Below are 21754 nucleotides of genomic sequence, written 5' to 3'. Positions count from 1 at the left end.
AAAGAGATACATTAGATGAGGTAGATAATTGATTTGGAAATTTTTATGAGAACAATCGTAATCCGAATGCCGTTCGGTTCAATCACAGAAGATGAAAATGACGAAGCTTTATACGAAGGAGAAAACACAGCTCCAGTCAAATATTCCATCAAAAGTCCAAATACTTGGGCAATTTTCTAGATGATAAGTTGAGTTTTCACTAGATGAGTTAACGTTCTAGCTACTGCCCTACCGAGGCAGTTTCTCATTTAAATATGGAATTTAGTACAAAGTTTTATTGAGATATAATCTGTATTTTTATTTTAGTGAATGCGTTGCTCTCCAAGATCCCTATTGTGCTTGGGACAAAGTACAAGGAAAATGTAGATCCAAGGGTTCTGGTCGCTGGGGTGAAGAAAGTTACTTCTTTCAAAGTGTTAGCACCGGTGAGCACACTGCTTGCCCTCCCTTAAAGTTGGGAAAAGATGCTGGGTCTGTGGGAGGACTAAGTTCGACTCAACCGAAATATAATTCTGATCATCAACCCATTAATGACAAACCTGATGGACAAGTCATTAATATTATTCAGGACAAAGCTTTTGAAAGCAGTGGTAAGTGTTTTTAGTTGTTTGTACATGACAGGTGTCACTTGCTGTATAGAACATCAGTATTTACTTATAGGAAAGAAATATTTAACTATACTTTTGAGAGAATCATTTATTAAGATTGTATTATATTTTAGGTCCTGCAGTAACAGCGGCTGATGCTCTTCCTAACCAATATTCCGTGGAGACACTTATTATGGCCGTTGTAGCAGGTTCTGTGTCCGCTTTAGTTGTAGGATTTTTCGCAGGTTATTTATGCGGTCGGAAATGCCACAAAGACGAAGATGATAATTTACCATATCCTGATACTGAATATGAATATTTTGAACAGAGACAAAATATGAATAGGTAAGAGATGCATCATTAACATAATTAAGGTTACTATTTTCTGCCAACATAACTTTTTCTTGTGTAATTTTAATATTATTTATCTGAAAATACAAATTAATGAAATTGTTATGTTTTGTTATAATACAAACATTTCTTCTAATAATTTCATTTTATCTACCTTATTCATATTGACAATTCAAACATATATTATACATTTTAAAGTAGACGACTTTAAAATGCTATTGTCAATATTTTTGAGGTGCGTTCCTGGGACGACTTTATTCTAGGAACTGAGGATTGAAGGAAAATGTGGACGAACAAAATATCAGATTAGTATCAAACCAAGACAAAATAGAGGACAGAAGAGGTGTGAGAAGAAAATGAAGATCTTGAATGAAAAGCCTAAGAGATGTCACGAGTGGCAGATGCCACGATTCAAATTGCCATTGCGGTGCTGCAAGGCAAACAGTTAAACATCTAGTGGAGAAATGCTCGATCAGATCCGACAGTGGCAATACTCCCGACTTCGTAATTGGGACCAAAGAGTCAATTCAATATATTTGTCAACTAAATGTTTGTTTATAAAAATTAATTATTGTTATTTACTGTTTATAATGTATTGTCATCTTTGTTTATACACACAACTCAACAGTGATGTAGCCATACGCTATATAAAATAAATTATTAAAAATATGTATCTAATAAACGTATTACTGGTATTTAAATTAGTTTTCTTAATAAGTATAATCTCATTGCATTATGTTTACAGCAGAATAGCAGCTGAACCAAAATTACTTCCACAAGAAGAGGTTACGTACGCTGAGCCTGTCCTCGTGCCACAGCCCCCTCCAAAACTTCATTCCCCTAAAAACACTCTCCGCAAGGGGCCACACCAAAACAATGCGGAGACTCTCTTCCAATTCCAGACTGATGGAGGCTATAATGGCCGAGACAACTACAGAGGCCGTGACAATTTCGGAACGTTAAGATCGCATCAGGTAAACAGAAGAGATTATTTGTGATAGACTAGCTTTGTTGTTTTCTCAGATATGGTTCTTGATCAGTTCGAGAGAAAGATACACAATGCATTTATAAGAATTTTAATTTTATTTAAGAATTTACTCTGGCAGATATTGAAGTAAACTGGGGATATAATTCATTCATTCCTCTCAAACTAAGAAAGTAAAGAAACAGCATTAAAAAGAAAGATGTCATAACATAAAAACTTATTCTGCCAATATAACAGATTACGTAAATAAGTCTCAAAAAAGTATTAGGTACTTGCTTTTTAATCTTAAATCTTTTTAGTTTCTTTAGTTTAGGCGAAAACTTTTATGTATGCTCGCCCAAAAATACAATAGAATTTTAAAACTAGAAAGACAAAATAAACAAATCTTTTTTAGAATAAATGTTAAGTGGTAGATTATTTTCTAGTGTTTCGAGGCCGCGAATTGCAGTAATTCCTCATGGAATAACTGCAACTTCGTCTGCAACCAGTCCACATGATCTCAAAGGTTATGCGGCACATCGTTAAGACAGTAATGTCGTCATTGTTTTTCGTTCACTGTTGCCACATCGCATTCTATAATGTATGCCTTCGTCTGAGTAAAAATCGACGGGAATAAGTATTCTCAGACTACGGCCTATAAACACCAAAAACAATTTACCCTTACACAACACCGGCTGCGAAAACATCCTCTTTGATAAATGTTATTTTAATGTATTATAGATTTTGTTTATCGTTTTCTTGACCTTTTTACTATTTACAATGTTAATTTCTCAATACCGTATTGGTTCTTCTTTCCTTTTTTAATTCTTTTGTCAGGATATCTTAAAATAACTTTTTTAATTATTTATCCTGGGCATGTTCATTAATTCTTATGGTTACATTATTTCTAACAGTCGGTTGATGCAACTGATACTTAAAGATCTATTATTTGCGAGAAAACTAATATCTAGCCAAATAATTGCGAAACTGAAAAATTACTAACCTCAAAAAAAATGTCATTCCAATTTTTAAATTTAGAAGCCGGAAATTATGGAATTCGGGACTGCAATGCTGGTTTTGTTAAAAAGACAATAATTAATTTCCTATATAAATTTAAACATTACGAAAAAAGTGCCAATTTTTGACGTTTTGTTTGAAATTTTGTGTTTATAATTTTCATTTTAGCAAATAAATATCTATTAATTTGTTCCTATGCATTACTCTAACTCCTCAATGATATGACGTTCTATAAATTAATATCCAAATATATTTTTTATCGTTAAAAATTATAACGTATTTATACGACTTTTGATCAATAGATGTGAGCATATTCGAGAAGAGAGAACTGTTTAATGTAATAACTTGCATGGACTACAACAAAATTAATTGCATTCGTTCACTTATTTTGTTTATGTAAAAATTAGAATATTAGAATAGAGTTAATCGACATTAAGAGACAACTTTTTCAGAAAAAAAAAATACACAAAATGAGATGTAAAATGTACGAAGTTTTTTTATTATTTGAAATGTGCCTTTAAAAAAAATACAATGTGCTGTACCATTAAAACCCGAGTTAGCCCTTTTTTTTCAAAAATTTACCGGGGTTTTGTTTATAAACATTAAGAAATTTAAAAAGCACCATTTGAAACATTTTACAAAAAAGTTTTTACAAAAAAAAAATCAAAGAGATTCCTTCAAAAATGAGTCTACGATGCGCCAAAAATAAAGAGATAAACACAACTTGCCTCAATATAATAATCAGAAAATTTTAGAATATTTTTAGGTGTAGAATGTAAAGTAGCATTAAACAAAACTGCCAACAATATCGAAAAAAGTGTCATTGCAAAATCTATTACTGTTTTGTCTAGTGGAACTAAAAAGTCCTGTTACAAAGAAAATCAAAAATCCATGCCGAATAAAAATAAATCAATAGAAAACAACATAGTGTTTACGAAAACAGACAAAAGTAATACTACTATTGCTATAGATACAATAGAACATAATAAAAAAACAATAGAATTTTTAAATAATCAAAATATTGAAACGGTAAACAAAGATCCAATGGAAAAGTATTAAAACTAAATTAAACTAGCGTACGAAAATTAAAATCAATAGTAAATTCAATAGAACAGAAATACCTCAATATCATGAACCCATAGCCTCCTAAATTATATTCTTTTATTAAACTACACAAACCTAATCACCCAATAAGACCTGTAGTTTCTTTTTATACAGCTCCGTAAATAAATTTAGAGATTAAAAAAGACTGTTAAAGATTATTTTAGAACACACTAAATTTTCAGCTAAATTTACCGTAAAAAATACAATAGAACTAGTTAATAAAATACATTTTCAATTACCTAACGACTCCAGATGAATTTCATTTGACGTAAAAAATCTTTTTCTTAGTGTTCCCCCTACAGAAACTTTTTTCTAGTAAAAAACCTTTTAGGCCATAATACTACAAATCCAATCATTACATCTTTTTGAAATTTGCATAAATCAGGACTACTTTGAATTTAATAATCAAATATATACAAATAACAGTGCAGGACTTATAATGGTTAATCCTCTAAGTTCATTGCTATCAGATATTTTTATGGATCATCTAGTGATAAAGATTGCAAAACATCCCGTATTCAAACAATTTTTATATTGGTGGAGATACGTAGACGTGTTTTACAGGAACTTACAGGCAACTTGACCAATTTTTATCGTATATTAATTCACTCCATAGTCATATTGAATTTACTATAGAAAGAGAACAAAATCAATCCATAAATTTTTTAGATTTAAAAATTATCAGACTTGAAAACAAACATGAGTTCTCCGTATTTCATAAACCTACCCATACTGACAGGACTATACACAATTCATCATCCCATCCTACATAACATAAATTGGCAGCTTACCATAGCATGTTACATAGGTTAATAGAAATTCCGATGTCAAAATACAACTTTGAAATAGAATTAAATAGCATTAAGCAAATAGCAGTAAACCAATGGGTTCAACGAATAGACAAATAATAAAATTTTAAATCAAAAACTGCAGAAGAACGCCATAAAATTAGTATTTCCACTACCAGAAAAAATCCAGTACTTTCTGCTCAATTACATATACAGGCTAAATATCAACAAAAATAGCCAAACACATAAAAAAGAAACAAATGACACCAGCTTTTAGAACAAACAACAAATTAGGCAAATATATTAAAAACCACAAGAGCCCAAATAAAAAGCACTTACACAGTGGTGTATACAAACTTAAATGTGGCGACTGCCCAAAAACTTACATCGGTAAAATTGGTAGAACTTTTAAAAAACGTGTAGCAGAACATAGAAGGGCTTTCAATAACAGAAAACCAGATTCTACATAAGCACTTTACCTTGTAGATCATAATCATTATTTTAATGACGAATTTCAAATTCTTCACATCTAAATAAAGGCCGTAAGCTATCTTTATTAAAATCTATGGAAATTAACAAATTAAAAAATACAGTAATAATTTTGAATGACCAACTTGAGACAAACAGTTCTCCCATCCTCAACCTATTTCGTTGAAGACCATAAAGTGTAAACACATAAGTACCAAAAATAGATCACTTGAGAAAGGCACTCTACCGAAACAGTTGTAGTGATAAGATAATATAATGAATTTTGTCGAATTTTTGAAAACAAAGTTTTCAGTGTTTTATTGTTACATAAAATGAATTCCCATCAAGTTAAGATTGAGTCCATCACTGTATTAGATTATTTAGTTTAAATATTTTCATATGTCACCATTAAAAAAATGAACCAATATATTATATTCATTTTTATTTGACCCTCTACACAATATTTATGGTTTATACAATATTTTTACTAATTGCCGAAATGCTAAAACTTTGATAATGCATGTGTTTTTTTTAAAGAGTCCCGATAATCCACAGTGACTGTTAATCAATAGATATGAATTACTCACTATTGTTCATTAGCACAAATGTCATGGATGTACTTTAAGCATACATATTTAGTTTTTTGTTACTTTATTATTCCTTTTTATTGCAAACTGTATTTATGTATTTGGGCCAAAAGCCATGTATTTTATCTACCTAATCAAATTGTGTATCTTTGTCTTACAAGTTTCAAACAGTATGTCAGTTTCCATTAATTACTTTTTTAAATTTAGTGTCTAGAAACTATTGCTAAAAAGTAGATTATATACGAATATTCGCTCATTTGAATTTTTAAAAGAAAATTTCTAGAAAATTCACTTGAAGTTAAAAAAAAAACACGCATAAATGCATATTTAAAATATTAAACGATAATATTTTAAATTGATATGACAATAATATGAATACATATTTTGATTCTAACAAAAATAACAATTTTTTAAGAATCTTGTTTTCACTTTTTATCAGACTTGGGGTTTCAGGAACCCTTAAGTTAAGCAGGTAATTATACAAAATAAAACTAAGCATTTAAAGAGACCATCCTTGTTTTGTAGTAGATAAAGATAAAAATTCTCAATAGATCTTATATAATGTGCATGTTTTAAATCCACTTTTTAACAAATTTAAAAAAAAATTTATATACATTAATAATATTGTGTTTGGTGTTTAAAATGCATGACTATATTTATATTTGATTTAAACCTGTGAAGTGGGTAATTTCATGTTTTTTTAATCCAATTGTCAGGACAATTGTTCTTGTTAACTTTGTTATTAAATAATAATCAAGTTTTAGTAAAATACAATCAAATTTCTTATATATTTGAAGGCCTCAACATTAAAAAGAAAGTCTCTTTTACAAACTTGATTAAATAAGAACAGACGAATAGGATTTTTAAAAGTTTGACCTGACACTGATTAAATCCTTCGCATCTACCACATCAGTCTGCTTCTCCGAACGTAGAAATGTTTCAGCTAATGTCAGGTTACTGTTATAACGTGGGTGAATTTTTTAAGGTTTCTTTCTCTAATTTATTTACCTAATTTTATTTAAGTTAAGCTCCAAAAAATAAAGAATGACATGCAATCTTTGTGATTGACAATAAATTTATAATCAATAAAAAAATTTTTTTAATTATTTTGTGAATGTGTTTTCGGAAAGACTTCCGCGGTTAGCAAAATTAAACTTATGCCTAATAGTATTGGAAAAAATTGGACTGCGTCTAACTTTAATATGTTGAACTTTCGACTTCATCCCTGGAGTAGTCAGCAGAATTTCCGCGATTTCAGTTTTCTAAGTCCCCAGATCACTTCACTAGTACACAGTTTACTGTTTACTGCTGCTTATATTCCGAGACAGTACATTCACATCGGTGATGGTAATTGTTCGCTAATGTTGCGTTTGAATAAGAGGTGACGTGAAAATTCTTGACGCGGAAGCTGAATTGATGCAAGAAACTGACGATGTTTTTATTAGGATTAAGAAAAGGTCTCCATGTTTAAGTTAAACGACTTCCGTTATCTCTTTTATTGTGACAATTAGGACGCTTTTCGATCTCAATCGCTTCTCGAAGAATTCTTGATTTTCCAAATGAATTTTGAAACCTTTATGCAGATGAGGATGCGCTAGGTTAGAAATTGAGTCGGAAATGCGAATTGAAATGGAATGTTCATAGATTATTTTTTGAATTTGTTGATTGTTTGTCCTAAGTAATATCATGGACAGTATGTTCTAGAAACTTCGTGTATTTTTGACGGATCAAAAAAGAGTTTTGTGACAGTTTCAAAGAAACCCAAGTTAAGTACACTAAACTACATTCATTTTACATATTCCCAATTGTCAACAGAAGCACGTGAAAGCCAAACAGGGTCGTACTGATGTGTATCATATGATTTTTTAAAATATTTACTTTTGAAACTATTAGTGTAAGAATTTCTTGAAATTTAATCATTAAATCACAATTAAACTAAACTCTAAAAAATAACACGACCAGTAAATAACTTAAAAATAACATAAATATAACACAATATATTAACTTAAAAATCAACACGATACAATTTGAATTTAAACATGCTGGCAAGTTTGGATCTGTAACATGAGAATCTGTCTGGCTTAAGGCAATTATAATATATTGTAGCGAGATTAAATAAAACGAGCGGTTCGAATTTATACACATATATTTATTTATAAGTTTACAGTTCGGTACTCTCTTATCAACTAACTTACTTCTAACATTGTTACCTATATATATACTACAGTTACTACGTTCGAGAATATTCTGGCGTTGTCCCACCTCTAGTTCGCCTACGTGACCGGTTATTCTCTCTCGCACTCGATACACGGAGAAGCTTCTGGAAGGGTATTAGAGATGCAATGCAACCGTTACCTGGGCCATGCCGAGAGCATGTTTGTAACACTGCTCCCCTCTTAAATCTGATCGTCCCGATCAGCAACTCTATATGTAGGCACAGGATGGCGGAATCTACAGGACTCTCCAGCTCTGCATGAACCCTTTAGAAAAAAATAACAGTCTACTGACTTTGAAGGATACGATCTCATCGGGTTAATGCAACACACAGTAATTCGTACGCCGGTTTCTCGGAAGATTACTTCAAGCATGCTTCTGACAATCTTCCAATCCAGATTATCTAGTGCATGGCCTATCTTGGGTAAGGCCAAATTCTTGATGTCGTAATTGCACACAATTTTCTTCAAATTAGTTAGAGCACGCCATATATCCTCGTAGCTTGCCCTGTCTGTATACGACCTCCTAGTCACCATATACAACAAAGATCGAGAACCATCTTCTAATCTCAGTACTCTTCTAACTTTAGGCTGCTGGTTTTTTAACTCGTCCAAACGACCGAATTTCTTATAAAATACGGATGAGATTCCTTTAGTCATCTCAAGATCTTGGGCAACACAGTGGGCTAGAGAGACGTTATGCGGAACACTAAAAAGATCCTGCTGAACTTCTGTGGTCACGCCGAATCTAGCACTCTTTCTCTCTGCGTAATTTGACATAAATTCATTAAAGCTTGGTCGCCGGTCATCTTTGCTCTCATGTTGAAGGGTTCGTGCTTCTTCTGTTTCATTTGAGCCAGCATATGGTGCAAGACGATTTATGTGAACTACTTTTGGTTTACCTTTCGGCAACTTCTTAATTCGGTATATTACGTCATTTATTTTCTTTTTAATTTCATATGGACCTTCCCATTGTCTTTGCAGTTTGGGAGACAAGCCTCGACGACGTTGTGGATTATAAAGCCAAACAAGATCACCTACTTCATAGCTTTCACTCTTGCATCGAGAATCATATTGATCTTTCATTCTGTCACTGGCTATCTGGATGTGTTGTCGGGCAAGTTCATGAATGTTGTTCATTCTTAACTTCAGGCGGTCGACATAATCTTCGCTTGCAACATGTTCTTCGGAAGGTCTGCAGCCAAACTCTAGGTCGCAGGGTAAACGAACTTCACGACCTAACATCAGACAGGTTGGAGTCTGGCCTGTAGTTTCATTCACGGCCGAGCGGTAGGCCATTAGGAATAAATGAATGTGCTGGTCCCAATCTCTTTGATGTTCTGATACAACTTTGGACAGGTGTTTACCCATTGTTCGGTTCATTCTCTCGACCATTCCATCTGATTGAGGATGCAGGGGTGTCGTTCTGGTCTTATTGACACCAATCAATTTACAAACGTTTTGGAATAGGGTTGACTCAAAGTTTCGCCCTTGGTCGGAGTGGATCTCCAAAGGAACACCAAATCGGCTAAAGAATTCTTTAACAAGTACCTCTGCAACGGTAGCAGCTTCTTGATTTGGTATCGCATAGGCCTCAGTCCATTTCGTAAAATAATCCATGGCTACCAGGATATATTTATTTCCATCATTTGTCTCTGGAAGTGGACCTGCAATGTCGATTGCTACTCTTTCCATAGGACTACCAACATTGTACTGTCTCATGGGTGCCCTCTTTTTACCAGCTGGCCCATTACTGGTTGCACACAGTTCACATTTCCGGCACCATCTTCTTACATCATCTTTACAGTTCACCCAATAGAACCGTTCTCGAACCTTTTGCAGAGTCTTCGTGATACCAAAGTGTCCACCTGATGCACCGTCATGCAACTGACGCAATACTTCTGACACTTTACTTTTAGGTACAATCAACTGAAGCTTAGTTTCTGTACCATCATCGTTCTCAAAGGTTCTATACAGAAGATCATCTTTCAGCACTAGACAATTCCATTGGCTCCAGTAACACTTGACTTCTGGACTACATGCACTAATGTCTTGCCAAGAAGGTCTTTCACTTCGACGCATCCAATCCAATACTCTTTTTATACATGGATCATCTGCTTGAGCGTCTTGTAGCTGTTGAGGCTGCCATTGATCATTAATGACGGTGGTTCGTCTCACGGGGCAAAGTCGTTCTTCTAATTTAAGACAGTGATTACAGTTTGCACTGCACGGCCGTCTCGAAAGGGCATCAGCATTTGAATGAACTCTGCCAGCCCTGTGTTCGATCTCGTAATCATATTCTTGCAATCGTTCTAACCATCTTGCCATCTGGCCCTCTGGATTACGGAATTGTAGAAGCCATTTTAGAGCAGCGTGATCCGTGCGAAGAAGAAACTTTCTGCCATACAAGTATTTATGGAAATGCTCGCAAGCCTTTACTACGCCTAGCAATTCTCTCCTAGTAACGCAATAGTTTCTTTCTGGTTTTGACAAGACTTTGCTAAAGTAAGCGATGACTTTCTCCTGTTCATCTTGGATTTGTGAGAGAACAGCTCCTATTGCACTGTTGCTTGCATCGGTGTCCAACACAAATTTTCCTGCCTGTCTAGGGTAGCTTAAAATCGGTGCGCTGGTTAGAGCCATTTGTAAGTTTTCGAAAGCTCTTTGACACTCTTCGCTCCATGTATATTCTTTGCCTTCTTCTGTCAACTTTGTTAATGGCTTGGAGATGTTGGCAAATCCTTTAACAAAACGTCGGTAATATGTACATAGGCCAAGAAAACTTCTAATTTCGTGTTTATCTCTTGGTACAGGCCAATCCTTAATTGCTGAAAGTTTTTCAGGATCAGCTGTTACACCATTACTTGCTACAATATGTCCCAAGTACTTCACTTCTCGTCGAAACAAGTGACATTTCTTTGGACTTAACTTTAAATTCGCTGCCCTCAATCGTTGAAAGACTTCTGTCAGATTATTGGCATGTTCATCGAAGGATCTTCCAACCACAATTACATCATCCAAATAAACCAGGCATGTTTTCCATGTTAGACCTCTTAAAACTGCCTCCATTAATCTTTCAAATGTGGCCGGGGCATTACATAAACCAAAGGGCATAACTGTAAACTGCCAAAGCCCTGATCCTATCGAGAATGCGGTTTTTTCACGATCAGCTGGCTCCATGTCTACTTGCCAATATCCACTTTTCAGATCGAGTGTGGAGAACCAACGAGAACCAGAAAGTGTATCCAAAGTATCATCTATTCGGGGCAAAGGATAACTATCTTTTTTAGTTACTGCATTGAGCTGTCGGTAGTCAATACAAAAACGTGTTGAACCATCTTTCTTCTTTACTAGCACTACTGGTGATGTCCATGGACTATTTGATGGTTCAATTACCCCTTGTTTGTTCATATCTTTGATGATGTCTTCGGCTTCATCTCTTTTCGCAAATGGAAGTCGTCTAGGTTGTTGTCTGATTGGCTGAGCGTCTCCGGTATTAATTTTATGCTTTACTATGCTTGTTTTGCCATTATCCTTCTTATCCATGGCAAAAACATCTTGAAATTCTATCAGCATAGACTTCACTTTTTTTGTTCGTTCATCATCAAGGTCTTGGCACGTTTTAATCATCGTCTCAACAAGCTCCTTTGGATACTTAGATTTCGACGGTTTCTCATTAGTATTCATGGAACAAATCGAAGCCACGGGAACACACTGTCCGATCAAAGTTCTTTTACTTAACTTAATAGCATTTCCCTTTAAATTCATAACTCTTACAGGGACGACATCTCGAATTCTCACCAAAGCTTTTGCCGTTAGGAACTCGGCATTATTCACATCTTCGACCATCCTTAAACTTCCCTCTCGGCAGTTACCATCAGGTCTGGTCATCAAAATTTTCTCACTATTACCGGGTATTGTTACGTCACAAGTAGTTATTAAGCTGATAACGTCTTCTTTGTCTTCATGAAACGGCAACTCTTCACCACTGATCTCGAGAACTCCATCTTTGACATTCAATACAGCCCCAACTTTCCTTAGTAAATCCATCCCCAATATGAACTCATCGGAGATCTCTGCAATTAATACTGTATGTTTCACTGTGGTCTGGCCAATGGATACTGACATATTAGCCTCGCCATATGTATTAATTATCTCACCAGTTGCTGTTCTAAGCTTTACTGTTGCAGGCAATAATTTAAGATGGCCTCGTACTACTTCTGGCCGTGCAATAGTTCTCGTTGCACCTGTATCTACCAAAAACGATCTACATTTATTATTGATACGACCCTCTATGTACAAGCTATGAATTCCACCTGAGGACGTAATGTTCACAGTTACTATGGGGGCTGTGTTTCTCGAGGTCGGCAGTTGCCCCTTGTTGTCGACCCGTTCTAGTTTTCCGACTGTTGTCTTATTTTCTTGCAATTTACGACGAATGTGACCTACGTCGTTACCATTCCAACATCTGGGTTCACGTCTCTTCGGCATCATGTCACGAACTACTTTCCGTACGATTTCCTCCAGACGTTTCTCGTTTTGTTCGTCGCTCTCTTCAGAGGTTCGTACTCGATAGCTCCGTGAAGCTTGACTAGCTGTTTCATGTTCTAAGGCAATACCGAGCGCTTCATCTAAAACTTTCGGTCTTGCTAGTCGTAAAGCTTTCTGTAGTTCACTGTCTCTTAACCCATTGACGAAGGCATCTACAGCAATTTCTTCCAAAATGTTGTCTGGTACCTCCGGATAAGCCAACCGCACTATACGAGCAACATCTGCTTCAAACTCTTGCAAATTTTCACTTGCTCGTTGAATTCTACTTCTTAGTTGCGCTTTGTAGACTTGCTGTAGATGGGCATCTCCATAACGTTTGTCTAGTCGGGTAAACAAGGTCTGGTAACATTTTTCTTGACCCTTAGGAATCGATCTTAGGATATCTGCAGCATCACCTCGTAAAGCAGCAGTCAAGGAAACAGCTTTTTCTTGTTCTGTCCAATGATTGGCTGTCGCAATAGCTTCAAATTGTCTAAGGTATATGGACCAAGAAGACTTTCCATCAAATGGTGGCAATTTGAATCTCATATTATGTGTCGTTTCGTCTCTGGGTGATTCTTCTTTCACTACCGGATCTAAGGCTATTGTATTAACTGGTGGTAGCACTTTTGTGTTAGTTATCATGGTCTCTAATTGTTTGATCTTCTCTTCTACGTCTTCTATCTTATCGTTAACATTTTTCTGTATCTTATCAAATGTTCTTGAGACTTCTTCAAATTTCTCATTGTTTTGATTACATACTTCGTCGAATCTTCTAGACATATTTTCGAATTTCTCGTCGTTTTGTCTGGCTGTTTCTTTAATAATTTGAGAAGTTTCTTCGATCATTTGAGACGTTTCATCGAATCTTTTGGAAACAGTCTCGAATTTATCATCAGTTTTTTTAGACGTTTCTTCAATTTTTTTAGAAGTTTCTTCTATCTTCATTAAAACTGCTTCTTCCGCTGACTGAAACTGGAATGTCTCTGGGTCATCTCCATTCTTGTTGAGAACAGTCTTCAGACGTTCTTGAAGTATCTTTTTGGACCCGCTGCAATCTTCATCGCGTTCTTCCAGTTGCTCACGCAACTGTTTTACTGAAAGTTGTACTAGCAGCATCTTTGGTCAGGCACACACGTACTTTTTAAATGTTCTTTCGTACAAAGGACACTACCGGATGTACTAACTACGCGGATGTTCCCGACGAACAATACTTTTCAAAAGTTCAAAAGTCTTTTTCAAAAGTCACTGCTGAATTTATTTGCAAACCCCACACCTGACACCAACTGTAGCGAGATTAAATAAAACGAGCGGTTCGAATTTATACACATATATTTATTTATAAGTTTACAGTTCGGTACTCTCTTATCAACTAACTTACTTCTAACATTGTTACCTATATATATACTACAGTTACTACGTTCGAGAATATTCTGGCGTTGTCCCACCTCTAGTTCGCCTACGTGACCGGTTATTCTCTCTCGCACTCGATACACGGAGAAGCTTCTGGAAGGGTATTAGAGATGCAATGCAACCGTTACCTGGGCCATGCCGAGAGCATGTTTGTAACAATATTAATTATATTTAATAGCCTCTTGACGAATAAGACGGTGAATATCAACACGTGCGTTTATTGACAGATGGGAATTTGCTAAATGAATGAACTTTAAACTCTGCGTCTACCAGTGGCGGATCTAGACATTTGCCTCGGGGAGAGGGAAACTTCCAAGTTAGGGGGAACTACCAACGAAACACTAACCAAAAGACATAAAAAGATAAACCTAAGCTACATAAAAGACACAAATAATAGGTTTTCTTTAATTTTGGGTCTCCTTGGTGGGGGGGGGGGGGATTTCCTCTCGTGTATGTATCTGCCTAGGTAAGTAAGACCCCTCATATGCTTAGTCCTAGCAACAACATATTTATAAACGATACAGAAAACGAATACATAATGTCTTTATATACGTACATATTCGAGCCAAAAACTTTAAAAAATATCGAGATAACCAAACCTTTGAAATTAAAGAACGAATAAAATTAGCGTCGCCTCCTTTCAGCAGACTTACACGTACAGTATTTAACACCAATATACGGATGTGTCTGAAAATAAAGGTTTTTTGTAAAATTTCTGCTCCCAGTATTGTTGTTTTATGCTACTGAAACTTTAATGCTTACTAAAAAATCTGTTGAAAGCTTCAGAGTTAAGATTAACGCTAAGGTATAGAGTTCCAAATGTCATTATGAGAGCTAGAACAGAGATGACAGATGATGCGGACAAGATGGCACATATGAAGCGATGGACTAAATTTATGAGCTGCGTTCTATATTTCAAGCACATAGAAGTGGGAGGCAGATGTTTCGTCGGTTCGGCCGCTAGACCGTCCAATCACCAATGTCGGTAACCATTGGGTCTGCATTACCAGCCGACTCGTACAGTTCAAAACCTTACTTTATGGAATTCCATCCATATTAAACATTTAAAAAGTGCAAACATAAAATATAATTGTGTCATGTAATGTCTATAATAGCCGAATACGTTTAAGCAATAATTAAGTGTTTTTCTCTATAACAGACCAACAACTCCCAGAATTAAAAAGTTTCTATTTAAAAATTCAAGACCATTAAATAACAAAAAAAATATACAGTGTGTCCCCGAAAATAGCGCCTTAAGGTATGGATAGAATACACAATTTGGAACAAAAAAGTCCTTTTAACACTTTTTTCTAAACTTGACCGTTTCCAAAACAAAAATTACATTGTTTTTTATGTACGTAAGTTTTTATTTTCAGAAAATTAAATAATCTGACAACGGCATACACAGTGAAAGCGCTTCTGAATAATAACTCGTTTGTGACTTAGGATATTTAACATGCCATCATATGCCATCCTTTGTTTATTAAAGGCCGATTCACATTAGACGTTCAGGTCACGCTCCGCTCAAGTTCCGCTCACGATCAAGAATTGTGTACACTATTCACAGTAAGCGCTCAGGTGACGCTCCGCTCACGATCAAGAATTTCGGTATACTATTCAATTTGGCGGGACTCAGAGAATAGGCACAGTTCTTTGCATATATAAATTTGTTTAACATGTTTAAAGATTTTTCTAACAGTGATTTGGCTGTTATTGCTTTATGTTTGGACGAAGAAGAGCTTCAGTCAACCAATAAACAGCCAAGAATATGGGTGCACAATATTTTAAAAACAAGGAAAACAGAAGGGTAGTTTTTTACTCTGTATAAAGGTCTCTATGACGATGAAACTAAATTTTTTCAGTACTTTCGAATGACAAAACATAAATTTTATTGTACCGTATCAAAATACAGTCTATCTCCCTGGTTGTACAATTCCTTACAGCAGCGCACCAATTCAATCAACTGTCATCTATCGAGCTGCAAAAATCGTACCTTCACCTGACTGTTACTAATTCACACTACCCTGCCGCTCCACTCCACTCAGATCAAGTCACGATCAAACTATTCTCCTGGAGAATCGCCGCGGTCAAAAGAGCGGGACGGAACGTGAGCGTTGTGTTTACTGTGAATAGCACCATTTAAGATGCGTGTAAGAATACTTGACCGAACCTTGAGCTGAGCGTGAGCGGAGCGTGACCTGAGCTATAATGTGAATCGGCCTTTACTATTCAAGGTGATTGACATCGGAGGAAATGTAGATAATATGTGAAAAATAATAATTTCTTGCTGTAATAATGTTTGCTATTATCTGAATTAATTAAGGTTTGAAAGTTTTAAATAAATTATTATTTTTACTTAAGTAAGTAAGTACTATGGTTTAATTCCTAAAAAGTAATTAATTCAGATAAGACAAATTATTTGCAAATTTTTTCTGAAATGTATTGAAAGATGGCATAATTTTAAACGAATTGTTAAAATGTCAAGTATTTACAATAAAAAACACTTTATCTTTTAACTGAACTAGTATTATGTATTTTGAATGACGAGAGCTTTAACTGAATTACATAGTTTACAGTGGAAATTAAATACAAAAAACAACGTTTAATAATTTTAATTTATTTTTTTACACTATGCTTGGACTATTAGTAATTTGTTTACTTGCGAACTAAAATTAAATTAGATACTTGTACTTACTTGAGAATAATTATTAAAATAAATGTTTAAAGTGAACTCCACCTTGCATTGATACGACAAATCCACTTGTTAGTAATGTCATAGTTAACTAAATTATGTCGGATAGTTTCTACAACATCAGAAATTCGTTCCTGTAATTCAACTTCCGTTTCGAGTTTATCTCGGTTATCATAATCTGATTTAAGATGTCCCCAAAAATAAAAATCCAGTACATTGCATTCGAGACTTCGTGGTGGCCACAGAATGGGTCCATTCCTAAAAATCCAACGACGAGAATAAGAAGATTTTTAACAGCTCAGGCAAAATGTGCTAAGGTTCCGTCGTAAAGAAACCACATCTCACAGCGAGTTTGCAAAGGCACGTCTTCAACAAGTACCGGCAAAACATGTTGTAAGAAATTGTAGTAGACCTCTCCATTTAGTGTTCTGGGTAATTCATATGGTCCCATTAAACGATTGTTAATTATTGCACCCCTTAAATTTACGCTAAATTTTCGTTGAAAATTTATCCTACTGTAGTATTTCTAATAATTCTATTTTATCTATTATTTATTTATTAAAAGGTTCTTATTTTAATTTATTAAAAAGCACGATAATTTATATCAGATTATTTAACCACTAATAATACATAATTTATTTTATACGAACGCTACAATTAAAATCGCGGGCGCGGGTCTTCAGATATTAACTAACTCCTTCAATGAAAGCTCCGTTATTATATATAAAAATACAACTGGTCGAGAATTCAGGAGAATCCCTCTGATTTATACTACAAGGTAAATCCGGGTCATCGTCCGACCGGTTTCTGGAAGGTTCCGTCTCAGGTAAATTTCTGCCAGCTAATCGAAGGGTCTCGTAAAATCTAAAACATATAAGTGAATAAACAAGATGTTTACAGGTTTTTAACATGACTCATATTTTTACGTAACACTACGTATTAAATAATGGTCTCATTCATGTTCTCTGATAAGTGTATCTTGAAACCACCTACAAAATGTTAATTTTAGTGGAAGATCACTTTGTTGTAAATCTTGTACACTTTGATATCGGTATGGATGTAAAAGTTGTTCCCTGAATGTTCTATGAACAACGTTTTTTGAAAATCCAATATACATAAATTCCCAACATAAATTTGGACAGCTAAATTACTGTTACACTGCGCTTCTCCGTCAATAATCAAAATATATCATGGTACTCACGAATCGAAAACATTTTCGCATTGACACTAAACACGATTGTTCAAAAATATCTTTTTACTAAAGTTGTGACAGTGCCACGTTTAGATTCTCCTACTGTACGTAGTTAACAGATTTCTTTTTGCACACCAAAATGTATTTTCGTTTTTTGGTCAAACGGTTGAATTTAGAAAAAAAAAATGTTATAAGACTTTATTACTCTAAATTGTGCCTTCTACCTATACCTTTAAGGAACACACTATTTTCGGGGACACCCTGTATATATAAACTGTTTTCATTCTTGGGAAATGCAGTCAATTTATTTTGGGCTAATAAAAGTAAAACTCTTTGAGCTTAGTCAAGCTTTCGGAAATTTTTATTTCCTTTTTCTCAAGGGAATCTAAAAATGAATGTTTACATTTAGATAAAACTAAAATTAACAAAAAAACTTACTGCTCGTGGCTACTAATTAATACATTAACTTGGATAAACATGAAAAATTTAAATAAAATAAAAATTAAACAAATTACAATTTCAAACTACAATTATAATTTTGACGAAATAATTATTTGATGTTAACGTTAAAATTAACAAAAAAACAATCTATAGGAACTATATTTAATTTTATGATTATTAAAACAAAATGTTATTATAAATGATGCTTAAATTAATTATCAATGCCAGATCTCTACAATTTGATTTTTTATCCAAACCATTTCTTTACATTCTCTTTTACGTAAATTAATTTCTCTTTCCAAAATTTTTACTTCTTGAAAAATGAAAACATGATCCTGATTGAACATGCTCTGAAATGATTTGAAATTTCTCTTGATATCATTTTAATGAAAAGTTAATCTAAGAGATAGGTTACGTTCAAGCTTGAATTCGCGTGGGCATGTTCTTAATCAAATAGCCAACATTTTGTTGTCGTAGGTTGTTCCATTCTTCAAGAACACTTTATACTAGCTCTTCAGTGGCTTGTGGATTATCATGGTGTGCTCTAATTCTTCTTTTAAGGATATCCCTAAATGCTCTATAGAGTTGAGTGAGCCGGGTGACCAAGCAGGCCTCTCCAGAACAGTGATATCTTCTATTCCACGAAAGTCTGTAGGCCTTCTGCTGGTATGATGAGGTACATTATCATGCGACCATATACCCGCGAAGTTTGCTGGATGGAAATTAAAGGAGTTGTTCACCTAATTTAATGCCTCTCCAGAACATGACACTTTCTGCTTCATATATGATAACAGATCTGGTAGTTTCCATTCTTTCTTGTCTTCCTCACGCTTAAGTAGAAGAATTCGTCGGTCACCTGATTTTACACATTATCCTGGTTTCGTCTGAAGATAGCATCTAGGGACGAGATTCGTAATCATTTTTGTTTTTCCATAGTCTATCTTTTAAAACTACTCTCTGTGTTACTTGCTGAAATTGTTGTAGCGTAAAGGCCGATTCACATTAGACGTTCAGGTCACGCTCCGCTCAAGTTCCGCTCACGATCAAGAATTGTGTACACTATTCACAGTAGGCGCTCAGGTGACGCTCCGCTCACGATCAAGAATTTCGGTATACTATTCAATTTGGCGGGACTCAGAGAATAGGCACAGTTCTTTGCATATATAAATTTGTTTATAGTAGAAACGATATGAATTGGGAAAGAACAATTTTTGGGGTCCGGTCAATAATTCTACGGCGAACATAGAAATAAAGATAAATCTTTGTAATTCTGTAATTACTGATTACTCCTGGTATTAGTCCACATGGATATTGGCGTGTCTTATTACTTTTTAACGTATCTTATTGGGTAATACTGAAATGTAATTGGTCAAATTTTTCGGAAGTGCATACACTGAAACCAAATCTGGCTTTGCCGTTATCTGGCAAAAATTGCTTCTCATGTTTCAAAGGCGGCAAGCATATAATAAACACAATAACAGTGTCGTCGTGATAAACTTATAATTATTTTATTTTTATAATAAAATTAATAAGCACATTACATTTCATTTGCATTATGTATGTATATACTTTTAATCATCAATTTTAAATTTCAATAAAAGTTAAGGAATTTTTCGGGTCCAGTCCCGAATAATTCAGAAATATAAACATGTTTATAACATGTTTAATTTATAACATGTTTAAAGATTTTTCTAACAGTGAAGAGCTTCAGTCAACCAATAAACAGCCAAGAATATGGGTGCACAATATTTTAAAAACAAGGAAAACAGAAGGGGAGTTTTTTACTCTGTATAAAGGTCTTTATGACGATGAAACTAAATTTTTTTAGTACTTTCGAATGACAAAACATAAATTTTATTTTACCGTATCAAAATACAGTCTATCTCCCTGGTTGTACAATTCCTTACAGCAGCGCACCAATTCAATCAACTGTTCGTCATCCATCAAGCTGCGAAAATCGTACCTTCACCTGACTGTTACTAATTCACACTACCCTGCCGCTCCACTCCACTCAGATCAAGTCACGATCAAACTATTCTCCTGGAGAATCGCCGCGGTCAAAAGAGCGGGACGGAACGTGAGCGTTGTGTTTACTGTGAATAGCACCATTTAAGATGCGTGTAAGAATACTTGACCGAACCTTGAGCTGAGCGTGAGCGGAGCGTGACCTGAGCTATAATGTGAATCGGCCTTAACTCTGGCTTCTCCTAAGTCGTCTGTTATGAGAACAATAACCCTTTTGCCCTTCGATGTTAGTACCCTTTGAGTCCCACTTTAATCATTTAAATGCGTACTCTATGACTGTTATAAATATATTTGACGACAAATTATCTTTACTTTACGTTTCGTTGATTTACTAATTGGTTCTTCTTTTTCATGTTTAAAACCAAACTTTTCTTGGGCTTGATACTTACTATTTTTTTCGTTTAATACCGCCTTGTTTGATTTTATACCATACCTAAAAATCCAGGGTTGCCACTTCCGCCATCCACGTCGTACCGAAGATATTCTTCTCCGCCGTGCCTACCGTTTTGATCTTCTTCTATATAACTGGGTAGGGATCCGTGTTATACCCCACAAAACTGGGTCCCAATCTGAACTTAGCCGGCCTACTGAAGTTATAGATGTGTAACGATGAGTCAAAGCCATCACCGTTAAACCAGCGTGCGCGCGAACCAACCCATGAAGTAGGAGTGTATCGACAGTAGAAAGGGCAAAACTAATTACACAGCTCCGCTATATAAACCGTAACATTTCCTCACAGAGACAGAATCGACAGGTGTTGACTGAAGGTTCTCTTCTTCCCTACCCCGGCTTGTGGACGTGTTGAGTTCACAAGTTGTTCCGTCTCCCATACCGCCGCTATCCAAAGAGCGTGTTGAGCTCTTCACTACCCGTACTCTGAAGCAGTCGTGTTGAGACTGTCGAGGAGTGTCCTATTAACCCGAATCACTTAAGGGACGTGTTGAGTTCCTTTCCTTCCTTTGTACCTATCGTCCGCTGTTATTAAATCGATACAACGTTACCGTAAAATTTCAGATGCACACTCGCTTGCCGATAAGACTAGTTCCATATGACAAGGTCAAGCTTAATTTGAATAAATAGGCCAGGTACTGAGAAGACTAAACCAAATTGTAAATATGTACATAAGATTTTTGTCAATTTAATTTAAGGAAGACAATAAAGTTTGATTTTTATTTTGAACTCTGTCTCTGACTGTCTAAAAGCTACCCGGATAGTGACTCCCACGAGAGGACATCACAAATGGCGCCCGAGCAGGGACACTCCTACTTCATGGGTTGGTTCGCGCGCACGCTGGTTTAACGGTGATGGCTTTGACTCATCGTTACAGATGCTCATCCCTACGTTGTGGATGCGCCAGATTGGAGTTACCCACATGAGTGACA

General features: G+C 35.1%; 1 protein-coding gene across 3 annotated transcripts in view; it reads left to right on the top strand.

Moving 5' to 3' along the window:
• Window positions 1–21754, top strand: part of Sema1a (semaphorin 1a) — a 483245-nt gene that overhangs the window by 434271 nt on the left and 27220 nt on the right. For 2 of the 3 annotated variants that reach the window (XM_072541281.1, XM_072541279.1), the window contains exons 10-12: window positions 307–590; window positions 722–932; window positions 1684–1912. In XM_072541281.1, coding sequence (XP_072397382.1) covers window positions 307–590; window positions 722–932; window positions 1684–1912 — 724 coding nt within the window. The remainder of the gene's footprint in view (window positions 1–306; window positions 591–721; window positions 933–1683; window positions 1913–21754) is intronic. The other variant, XM_072541280.1, reaches the window with a different exon arrangement.

This window comes from Diabrotica undecimpunctata, chromosome 8, assembly GCF_040954645.1.
Source record: "Diabrotica undecimpunctata isolate CICGRU chromosome 8, icDiaUnde3, whole genome shotgun sequence".
NCBI classification, from domain to species: domain Eukaryota; kingdom Metazoa; phylum Arthropoda; class Insecta; order Coleoptera; family Chrysomelidae; genus Diabrotica; species Diabrotica undecimpunctata.
This window is presented reverse-complemented; position numbering and strand designations above follow the sequence as displayed.